This window comes from Platichthys flesus, chromosome 17 (genome assembly GCF_949316205.1).
Source record: "Platichthys flesus chromosome 17, fPlaFle2.1, whole genome shotgun sequence".
NCBI classification, from domain to species: Eukaryota; Metazoa; Chordata; class Actinopteri; order Pleuronectiformes; family Pleuronectidae; genus Platichthys; species Platichthys flesus.
In genome coordinates this window covers 4,196,208-4,208,378 of record NC_084961.1, presented here as the reverse complement: position 1 = coordinate 4,208,378, position 12,171 = coordinate 4,196,208, and the positions used below count along the sequence as shown (strand labels likewise).

At 44.0% G+C, this 12,171-nt stretch overlaps 1 protein-coding gene across 1 annotated transcript in view; it reads right to left on the bottom strand.

The window, feature by feature from the left end:
• LOC133972809 (ephrin type-A receptor 7-like) overlaps positions 1-12,171 on the bottom strand; it is a 126,222-nt gene that overhangs the window by 20,691 nt on the left and 93,360 nt on the right. Inside the window, exons 6-8 of the mRNA XM_062410385.1 lie at positions 5,492-5,616; positions 3,464-3,740; positions 1,958-2,066 (exon numbers count right to left, since the gene is read on the bottom strand). Of these exons, the coding sequence (XP_062266369.1) occupies positions 1,958-2,066; positions 3,464-3,740; positions 5,492-5,616 (511 nt within the window). The remainder of the gene's footprint in view (positions 1-1,957; positions 2,067-3,463; positions 3,741-5,491; positions 5,617-12,171) is intronic.

The following is a 12,171-nucleotide window of genomic DNA, read 5'->3' as shown; positions in this document are numbered from 1 at the left end:
GTGTGTGTGTTTGTGTATTTGTGTGTATGTGTGTGTCTGTTTGGGGGAGAGTAAGTGAGAATGCACACAATCTATGCAAACAAATGTTTCCACAGTGCTGCAGCAAATCTCCCTGGATGGATATCAATTGAATGCCAGCCAGATGAAATGTGATTCTGGAAATGTGTGTATGAGTGTTAACTGTGTGGGAGTAGATATGCGCTCTCTACTCGTTTGCCTGCATGTGTGATGGAGTGTATGGTATGAATTGTGTGAGCGTGTGTGTGTGCGTGTGTGTGAGTGAGTGTGCGTGGGCGTGTGTGAGGCGAGCTGGCAGAATATAGAGCTGGACCGGAGTCAAAGAGCAAAGTGGTTGGAATGGGAAGCAGAAATGCACTCTATGCCCCCCCCTCCCTTTTTATCTGCTCAGCTGAATAAAACATTGAGGATATACAGTTGATGTGGCACCATATAGACAGTACAACAAATAAGACAGTTAAACATGCATTAAAACACACGAGGGATCATAAGTTTGCTAGAATCATAAACGTCAAATTCCAATTTATTTCCCTTTCTGCAGAAAAACTCGAAAAAAGTAAAAATAAAGCTTTCAGGTATCATGAATGTACGGGAGAGATTTTAAATATTTATATATTTTCGCATAAAACTTGTTTGAGAAATGGAATTCAAATAGGAAATCAAACTTTTATGCAGCTTATGCTAAATTCTGCCTGTCTGCTGAGGATGGTAACAATTTTATGGATGTTTTAACGGTGCACTGACGTGGGTGGGATTTATCGCTGTAGAGTTGATGGTCGGTCAGACTGCAACAGAGGGAGTGTGATATATGTGTGGTGAGAGAGCGAGTTATATATCTTCTTTATCATTATGAATCTTTATCGACCTGTTTGACTATATTTTCTATGCTGATTTGCAAGTTAGCCATAAAAACAACTTATAAATGTTTTAAGTTATGTGTTTCATAACTTTTTGAAAAGTGTTCGACTGGTCACGCTAATGAATCAGCTGAAATTCTGTTGTCTGATGGTTGTCTGGCGTACGTGCAGCAAACACGCAAAACTATTAAATGTTCAGGGTTGTGTGTTTAAACTGTCTTTAAATATTTCACTGAGTTCAATTTACGGCTGTTTGTTTTCAAGATTCAGGGCCACAGAACAAATCAGGCACTTCAGTTTTAAAACCAAAAACAAACCAACTGAGTATTTCGACCAGAAGCAATTTGGGCTTTACACAATTTTTAAGAATGACTTATTAAAGGACTGAGCAGCACACCACAAAGTAAAAAGGATCACACAACGAGGGCAGAGTGTGATGGTGCTCACCTCAGTTTGCCACTAGCCGTCTTTAATTACCTTCAGATCTGGTCAAATAATGATGTCAAACTCCTCAGTAAAGTATAAACGACTTTTGAACTCTTCACATGCCCGAGTGGTGAAGCCAACTCTGGGTATGAATAAACCATGTGACACAGCTTTCACCTCTCTCTCGCATCGAGCTGCTGTTGTGCAATTCCAGCGTCTCTGTGTGAAAACTAATTAGACGCCCGAAAAAAAGTACAAACTCCCCTCCAAAATAAAATGATCAGAAGCTGGTTATGACCCTGCCAACAGTTCCCTGTCAGCGCAGACAGAAACCATTATCCAGCCGACTTCTTTATGTTTCGGATTAAACCACGATGAGGTAACGCTGATCGTCTAATTTCTCCCTCTCTCTTGCCGTCACTCCACGTTCCGTTCAGAGAGGAAATCCTTCCGTCACTGAGCAGACTGAATTCTAAACGGGGGCCAGTGTGTCACAGTTAAATGAATATGTGATTTAGACGTATACATGTCAGTGCGTGTTTGTGAATTAACATCGGAGAGAGAAAGGATGAGCTACAGGAAGAAATGAATGAATTATGTATATATATATATATATAGACATATATGTATGTATGCATGTGTGTATCCATATCTACCTCCTCCAGATGAGCAGTCCCACTCCCATGGAGAGCAGCATGATGAGGGCAGCCACCGACACGACAACAATGATCACCACTGGGTTCTGTTCGCTGGACGCCAGGGCCACTGGTGACGGATAAAACAACAACACTCTTATTACGCATGAACAAAAGAAAAACACACATCTTACAGTAAATGAACTAGTTGCACAGGATTATTTGTGCATATCAACACAACTTCACCACACAAGCATGCACGGACATGTGGTGTATTCAATTAGGAGATATCAAGTGTGAACAAGAGAGTAAATAACAAGGCGATGACCTTTAAGGGCGGATTCATTTGATGGCTGTTTGGTTAGAGTGCAGGGTAAACTGACATTTTCCTATTCCACCAAACCACAACCTTTCCATTATTAATAATAATTAATTCTCACTCGACCCACAAATATTAGATTGATGTAATATTTACAAAACCTTTTGCTTCACTTAATTGAAAAAAGGAAATAAAAAAGAATTGAAATAACTGAATATCTGGAAATGCCCAAAATATAATTAAAAGAGAAAATCAATTTAATTATATATTTACAATCTTGAACAATAAATGAATATAATATCAAATAAACAACTATACATGTAATAATGTGGTATATACCTATTATATATGATAATAATAATAAGAAAATCCATCACAATGTGAACGATTTAGTAAAGTTTGGTTCAATCAACTCAACTGTCTGTTTATAATCAACCTACACATACTTATACTTGCTTATACATTATTCACTCAACAGCTCAATGTGATAATCAAGGGATTGTGGTTTGTCAAGATAATATTATTTTAAATAATTTGAAGTGTTCTGTGTACAGTCAGTGTCAGGTCATCGGTTATTATCTGGCACTTGATCCACCCTGAGGCAGAAGCAGAAAACTGAATACGCATCATCCGAAATAAAGTCAACGTGCACATGTGACCTTTCACCTTAAAGCAGCACAAAGAGAAGTACACAACCCCGACTGCTGAATAATACACAACTCTTTGTTTTGTAGCTGCTCTTTGACCAACTGCAGAGGATAGTGAGTCAGATGGTGAAGCAGCCCAGAGTAAAACAAACTCATCTCCTGTGTAAATGAGAGGTTCAAAACTAAGACCTCATGAACAGGCACAAGGTTTGCGACGCACACAGACACACAAATCCAGACTGAGACGTGAGCTGGCACAGGCGACACTATATCAACCTGCACAAAGAGGAGCCATTTCACAGCTTCCTGCTAAAATCTTGAATCTTAACACGTAGTCTCAGACACACTCAAATCCCCCCCCCCCCCCCCCTCCTGTCTCGCTTACACTCGCAGCACACCTCATTGTGTGGGCTGGCCAGGTGCCTACACTAACCCCCCCCCCCCCCCCCCCCCCCCATCCCGATCTGGCTTGGCGGCGGCGGCGGCGGGAGGAGGGAGCGAGGAGAAAGCAGAGAACCCGAGGAGGAGAACGGGGGAGGAGGCGTAAAAACGGGTACTTACACTCGCCAAGTGTCTGCAGCTCCAGGGGAGCGCTGTACGCCCCGTAGTCCATGGGTGGCGGGGAGGAGGATGACGAGGAGGAGGAGGAGGAGGATGATGAAGAAGAGGAGGAAGTAGAGGACGAAGATGACGACAGCGGCGAGGAGGACAGGGAGGAGGAGGCCGGCGTGGACAGAGGGCGGATGAGGAAGACGTAGGTGGTGCCAGGTTTGAGGTTGTTGACACTGATCCGTGTGGCGGCCGTCTTCATGGTGGAATAACTCTGATCCTTTTGTACCTGCACAGACAGACAGGGACACGGGAGACAGAGGAGACACAGAGAGAGAAGCAGGAGTGAGACGAGGAGGTGGAATCCATTTGTGAGAGATGGCTTGTTCTGTTCCCAAGGCACAGTGTGTTATGCTGGAGGACGTGTGACACAATCCTTTAACCAAATCAAGGGCTTTGGTAATGTTTCATTTGTCGAGAGAGCGAGAGAGAGAGAGAGAGAAAGAGAGAGAGAGAGAGAGAGAGTTTCAAAGAGCTTGACGCACTTTGAAGGAGTCAGACGAACTTTCAATGAGTCGGACAGAGTTGAAGAGTTTTACCTCTTTCACCTGCTTTCAATACATTTGTGTCAATCATCTCAGGGCATAGAAATAGAAACCCAGACAGGAAGTCTAATCTGTTGAAATAAGATGCCTACATTCATATCCCACTCAGGTGAAGTTTGAAAACACGAACTCTTTCCCCCCCCACGTTTGAATAAATGTTCGAATAGCGAATAGTTGTGTAAGCATTTAACTCGACCTTTTTTAAAACCCATTATTTATGAGAAATAAAAGGAGAATGAAGCAGGTGGAGACTCCGAGGTAAAGCAGATTAACAGAAAACAACAGATGATGTTCTAATGTCACTTTATGAATAAACTGTGAATTAATCATTAGCATTGTTAGTCATCATCATCAGCAGCAACAATGTGTTGACCCCGATTAAACACGTATTCACAGCCTCATATGTTGAAGTGTTATTGGATGATTAGCAAATGATCTTTTATTCACTTCAACGTGTGCAGACGTGTTGTGGAGCTGCAGCTTATACAAGAAGAGAGAGGGATAAAGAAAGGAAAGGCCAGTGCACTCACTGAGCACAGCCATTTTTTAAACTGTAATAGGCTCCGAGAGTGTCGTTATATTGCCTTTTCATTTCATGGCTTTCCTACAACTTGCTCGTCTCGGTCTCGGTTATTCTCCATCCGTCCCTCACACTTTCTCCATTCATCTCCCGACTCTCCCGCTGTTCTCCTCCTCCCCCCCCCCCCCCACCCACCTAGTCTCACAAAAGCAACTTCATTCGTTTATTTCCATCACGGTGCTCTTACAAGCGTCTTATCACCGAGTCGTCTTCCCCACAGCTGTCCCTAATACCCTCTCCACTCTTTTATCTCCCTCTGTTATCACGCCGCCATCTCGTTCTTTCACCTCCTGTTATCTTTTCTCAAGTTTTTTCCTGGCCCGTAGCCTCCGTCTAAATCGTTCCTGTTTCTCTTTTTTTCTACTAAAAGCATTAAGGAGGCAGGGGTTTGTTAAATATGGTGCAGCGTAGAGAGGAGAGGAGAGGGAGGTGTGAAACCGGGCGAGAATATGTCGCAGCCAAATACAAAAATCGGGACAGCTGTGGTTTTACGTGAATGACAGATCTACTGTGAAGACCAGGACTGTTGATGGGGGGGGGGGGGGGGAATCTGACACACGATCTGACACAATCTGACTAAGTGCTATGTTAAATGATCGTAATCAGGCCGGTGGGAACTGGAACAGTTTTCCATATGAGCAAATGAAGAGGAGCACTAATATGGAGACTGGACATCGGCAGCAGACTAGAGGATTGATTGGTTGCTTGTCTCATATTGGGCCTGTGATAGGCTGGCAGCCTTTCCAGGGTGAACGCTGCCTCACGCCCAATGTCAGCTGGGATTGGCTAAGCCCCCTGCGACCATTAATAGACCAGGCGCTGTGAGATGATGGACCTGTGGAGTGTGTAAGTTACCTTCTCGTAGTACTTGACCTCGTACTCGGTGCGGCTGCTGTTCGGGTAGATCGGCTCCCTCCACACCAGAGTTATGCTCTTCTGCTCGATCTTCTCCGGCCGCAGCTCGCTGATCAAAGACAGCGCTGCGGAGAAGGAGAGGAAGAAGAGGAAGAGGAGGAAGAGGAGGAGAAATGAGTTTGGGTATTGCAAATACATCAGCGTCAGGCGTTTCCTGAGGGACACCAGAAGTCATCTCAACTCTCTGGTATTTCCAGTCTTTAAGCAGAGTCTGACTGCGCAGGCAAAGGTCATCGGAGGAGTCCTACATGATGGATTCTCATAAAGAGGGGGATTTTGGCAGAGAACAGACAGCACTGATATAAAAACAGCATATTTTAGACTCTGATGTGAAGTGAGGGAGCAAAAGGAATTAGGATTGAGTGCAGAGACGGATGGATGGAGAAGTGGAACCTCGAATATACAGACATGAGAGACAGGAAGGAGACAAAAGGAGGTGGGATACAGAGGTAATGGATTAATTGAAAGCGAAATGTGTCAGAAGGAACTGCTAATTAAATTCCCCACTGATGGACAAACTCTGCAAACGTCCCTTTGTCTGAGTGCGGCATCGAACCGAGCCTGGGTCGTTACAGTGGGACGGGACAAACGGGTCGATGCAGAATTGGATTGACTGACAGGTCGGCACCGAGACTAACTGGACTAACAGATGCAGACGTTCTTCACCCCAACTCCCCGTCTCTCTCTCTCTCTCTATCTCCGAGTCCTTTTCTGACTCGGTCCCGGGGAGCGGCGGTGAAACTCATCCTGACAGATCGTCCACCTCGTATCGATCAGGACGGAAAAAGAAAAGACAGAAGACGAATTATCAGCGTGGAGCTTTTTTCCAAATGAGATTCAGCGTAATGGCGCAAACCATTTCATTACTGGTGGACGACGGCGTCTTTGTTCGTCTGTCAACAAACGACAGGCAGCTCCACCCACTCCTGCTCGAGTGCTAATTATTCCAATGTTTAACGAAGTAGCAAAATGGATTGTCACTCAAGAACACAGAGAAATTAAGGGGTTAGTCAAAAGGCTTTTTGGTTCGTGAGGAGCAGTCCCACTGGAACCATTAAGGTTATCGGCACTTGGGTGTGAGGGCTGGTCCTTGCCACTTTTTTGGTACTTTAATCATTATACTATTATTACCTCAATTCGCTCATTTAAAAGAGGTTTCCTGTTTCCTTTTGTGCACATTCTGTTCCAGCTTCCTGTTTGGTTTTATTCCCTCTTTCTCCCGTAAGGCACCAGGTCATGTGACACGACTCCTCTTTCCTGCTCGTCTCCTCTCTGACCTTTTAGCATCAATTCATCTGTTTCCTCAATGAAAACAGTGACACTGATGAATATGTTCCACCTGTCACTCACAAATAACCAGAATAATTTACCTCACGTGCACACACACACACGCACGTGAACAGCATCTGTGCTGCTCCTTCAGTCCTCTTCTCAAACAGAAGGATAATACAGTCATTTTTGGAAAGCGTTCAAAGACACAATCAACACACACTTTCACACACACACACACACACACACACACACAGACAGACAGACTCTTTCTCTCTCACTGTCTATCTTCATCTGACAGTTTTTTGATGTCTATGAAAACACAGGTATTATACATTATTCATGAAGACTTCTGTGACTTTTGGTATTATAGAGGAAAGATGGTAACAGAGTGTGTGTGTGTGCTGTCCAGGTGTTCCTCATGTTGTGGGGACCTGCATCTGTCTATGCAGTCGTGTTTTGAGTCCACATAAACCTTAAAAGGTCAAAAGGAAATAGTTGAATTTAGAATAAGGGGTTAGTCACACTCTAATAAAGGTTAGAGTAAGACTCCAAGAAATGAATGAGTTAATGTATTATTGTCTGAGGTCATTGATATTCTTCTGTCATGACTTATTTCTGGACACTTGGAATGTGGAAAAATACCAACATAAAATCTATCATTAGATTTGTATTAAAATATGCATTTAAATAATTCAATAAGCAATAACTTTAGTAGTAATTATGACAGTAAAATTAGAAAATGTGTGATCTTAAGTCTTAATTAATTAGATTAAATAACATGATGAATGTAAATACTAAGATGAGATTTCACTAATTGCTATTAGTGTATGAAAGTTAAAAAAAATAAATACAATTTGTGAATTATAAATCCCCTGTGGAATTTATCGTGATCCATAAACAAATTCAATAAACTAATTTCATGTATATTTAATATGAAACACTTAAAAATATGTATCGTGGATATTCAAAGTGTGTAGCGGTATTTTGAAAGTTCGAAAACTTTGCTTTAAAAAAAGAAAAGCAGAAATATTTGAACAGTTAATCGATAAAATTATTGTCAATGAATCTGTACTGTTATTACCCATTATATAGATATGGAGGTAATTTTGCAGTCAAGCATTCTGGAAAGTCAAAGCATTACCTTCACGGATCATAAAGGAGAAAAAAGTAAGAGTATGATTATACGAGTGAGAGCGGAAGGTTGTTAAGGATAAAAATAGAAAAGAGAAGAGAAGCCGGGAGTGAGGTCACAGTTAAGATTGAAAGAACAGACGCACAATTCTCACTCAAAGCCTCCGCCAGTCGTAACACAAAGAGAAGTTCAGTCACACGCACACTAAACCAAGAACACAGTGTCAATCTGCTCTCCACACACACTCACACACACAACTGCAGGCTATTGTTTGCTGTTCTCTCCTTCCTGTGCGAGCTGAATTATGCATCTAACTCCAGATCGCATCACGGCTCGGGCTGACACATCAAAAACAGGTGAGCACACATATAATCACCTGGAGGCTCCGGTGCAGACGTGGAGCTTCCACCTCGGCTACAAATAACAAACACGGGCTCGAGCTCCTGCGCCGGAGGAACAGGAAGCGTCTGGAGCTGATGATACAAGTTTAGAGTTCACTATCAAACTTTTACATTCGAATGGAAGTGAACTTATCTGACGCTCTAACACTCAGCTGCTTCCCTTTGTAGGAAACTCCTAAATAATTGGCACATTATAAAAATAAATAAAAGGAAACATGACCCAGAACTTGAATTTGCTGCTGCTGCTGCTCGTGTTTTGTTATCTTTCAAGAAAATGTCTTCTAGGAAGAAGAAGCCACGAGGAAGACGGGATCTTTCAGGGACCTTTTGTTGTGTAGAGATTTGAATAGTCTTAGATGTTCACATAAGCTGCAGTGAACTCTGGTTAATCTCCTGAAATGTTCCGCAGGGGCTGTAAGAGAGAACACAACTTGTCCAAATCAGAGGCTCTGGACAATATCAAGAGTTCCCCCAAGTAAAAAGTGAATTCAGTGGAATAATGTCCGGAGGATTCACTGTGAACGAGTGGGTTGAAGCAGTAAAAAACAAAAAGAATAGAAATGTCTCAAATAAAACCGAGGAGACTTTCACGTAGAAGACACCAACGAAGATCTCAACTTGGAAAGATAACGAGACTCGAGAGTTTTTGGTTATAGAAGCCGAGGCCGGTGCCGTAATGCAGCTGACCCACAATCTGCTCCTGTGTTCACGTGAAAGAGAATCTGGAGTTCCATTTCCTCTGAGCTTATGTCTGAAAACAGCGTCACAGATTTGGCCAAATCAAAACCCATCGGTTCGTGAATAAAGAGTTTGGAGACAGCTAGTGAGCAATGATTGGTAACGTGGAATTAATTGTTTCCAAGACCCACACACGTGCTCAGCTGCTCACACAGGCAGGCACATGTGCAGATACTTCAACACACACTCCGCACACACTGAAGGGTCGGGCAGCAATTGGAGGGTATAGTGTCGGGTCTGGCTCTGTGGTCGAGAGGACGAAATCAATGATGAATGTTGACAGCAGACTGAAATGGCTTTCGCCCTCTCGCATTCATCTGCAGCATACACACAAAAAGGGCACAAACACAAACACACACACACAATCGCACAATGATTTTCTTCAAGTCGTGAAGGAGAGGTGACGGCAGCCTCTCCAATCCTGCAGGGGAAAGTGCACGGCAGATGCTTTCAAAGCCTCATCACACGGCAGCCACGCTGATAGGCTCTCATCACACGGACATACATCTGCTGATAGGATCCTGTATGGAAGCGCCGCGGTGCCACATTCTAGCCACTGACACAGATAATGGTCAATAAACTTCAAAGGGACACTGAGAGGAGAGTGTGAGGCACGAGGACGGAGGACGGATGGAGGTTGGCACGAAACGGCAAAGAGGCAGCACACGAGGACGAGCTCGGGCTGAGAACCAATTTCTACACTCCTGAGACAATTGACTAATATAAAATCTATTTTAAGTATATTCAAGAAACCTTAACTTGTCAGAAGGTTCCTTTTTTATTAATATATAAAGAAAAACATGAATATTATCTACCTTGTGGTGCACTAGTTGAGTATTTTGCCGTCCTTTACTTTAGAGGAACATTTACTGGATTCTTTTAAATCATGACCAGGACAGGGAATGTCAACACTGACAAGTACAAGGACACACTTCTTCCCTTGTGTACAAATACTTCTTTCAGACAAGCACCAACGTCTGCACAGTTTCCAGAACTTTTCCCTGCCGGTCCCCTGCTGATATCTCTGTGAGCCCACGTGAGAATTAAGAAGGAAAAACGTCCAGACAACTCGCAGCGAGTGAGAGGGTGTGTGGACGACATGTCTAACAAGAGACGGATGTGAAACCCAGATGAATACAAATATTGCAGGATGAAAAAAGAAAAGATCTCCTACTCCGTTCTTCATTTATGTGAAAGGCAAACTCCAGAATATGTCCAGACCCTATTTCCTTAATATTTTCTTTCAGTTCATGTCTGAAAAGAGCTGCATTAATAACAAAAAGGCTGAAAAGCATGTCCCTGTTTTTCAGTGTCCAAAAAAAGACGCTGGGGGTCACGTGACGTCCCTTTGCTCGAGTCTCCATGGCAGGTTGATCTTTGGAAAAGATTTTGGCCCAAAATGGCAGCTGCTCTTGTGGGCACTTGCATACACAGGCAATCGAGGTGCATCTCAATTTCGTTACCAAAGGTGGCAGGCAGAGGAGTTGCTCTCCCCAGGGGGCGACACAACAAGCCTGGCTGAACGTCCCACAGTCAGTCCTCCTCTTCCTCACTTCCACGCGTCCCTCGCTCTGGAAACTCTCTCCCCTTGTCTCAGTCTCTTCATCTCTCCCTTTACCCGGCTCGGCTGCGTCTCCATGTCCGTTCTCGGGGGGATCGGCTGTTCCCCACAGGCGATGACATCCATCTTGTCAGGGGGAGGGGGGGGGGAGGGGGGGGGCTCTCTTGTTCTACTTCTTACCATCTCTGCCGCCTATGCATATTAAAAAGAGGGAGAGGGTGCACGCAGAATGGAAAGACGAGCGCATGAGGATGAGAAAGGGATGATAGAGAGGGATGCATCTATCAGGCCTGCTCATCTTGGAAGGGTTAATAGGAAGCCATCGTGCTGTTCCCTCTGGGTACAACACCCCCGGCGTCTACGTGGGGTTAAACGGATGGTTGAGTGATTTATGTCACTGACGGCAGAGGAGGGAGGGGGGGGGACATTTAGTTTCCTCTGGTTGGACCGTTCCCGGGGGGTTTTCATGCACCTACTGCCACCAGCATTCATGTCAGTGGTTTTCCAAACTCCCAGTGGAGGGTGCACGTCTTTAATAAAGTCTTCAAAGTTTCCAATGAGCAAGAAGTTGTGTGGTTGGGAAAGTTGTCTCTCCTTCTTTCACTAGCCCTAATACAAAAAGCTCATCAGACACTGAGCACCAGACCAGTGCAGCTAATGTACAGACCCAGGATCCACTGCTGCACACCATCAGACTCTCACCTTAAACAAATGAGTTCCTTGTACCGACTCGATTAGAGAAAGCACCGACCACAGGTTCAGCAGCTGTTTGATGTAAGAATTGCAAAACTACATCCAGCCGTCAGTTCACAGCTCAACCTTCATCCCAGCAAAGAAAAACACATTCAATAGCATAGGAGCTCAGTGGAATTGTGTTGACAATGAAACTAAGATGCATTATTATTTGCTCTAAACCACCCTACTTCAGCATTCAAGTTTGATTTCGTATAATTTAATTGAGGTAACAAATCCTTGCAAGATTAGAAAAATGCGATGGTGGCCGACCAAAGGGAGCTGGCACGTTTTAGCATCTTCCAACATGTCTGCTGCCCCCCCCCCCCCCCCCACACACACACACACACTCTGTGGCATCCTGATCTAATGATGTCGTATATCCGAGCAGCTCTTCCCTCATTATCTTGCTGAGGTTCTCGCTGTTTTTAATCTGTGGCCATCAGCCTGCCCCAGCAGTGGAGCGCTATCTGGCAAAGTGTCAGCGTGCGAACCACCTGGATGCCTCATCCTGAATATACACATACATATACACACAGACACACACACACACAATAAGCAGGAGAAAATGGAAGTGCACCAGTAGGAGAAAAGGAAAAGCTGATATGATCCAGGACCCAGCTTCAGAGGTGAGGTGAGCAGATGGAGTCGGAGACAGGTATTATCTGTGGTTATTATCATTCAGATTGGTATAGGAAGAAAAGGGGAGGGGGTGGTGTTTAGAGGGAATGATATCACACGCACACACACACACGGATATTTTTATCTGCGAGGCGGAGGAATA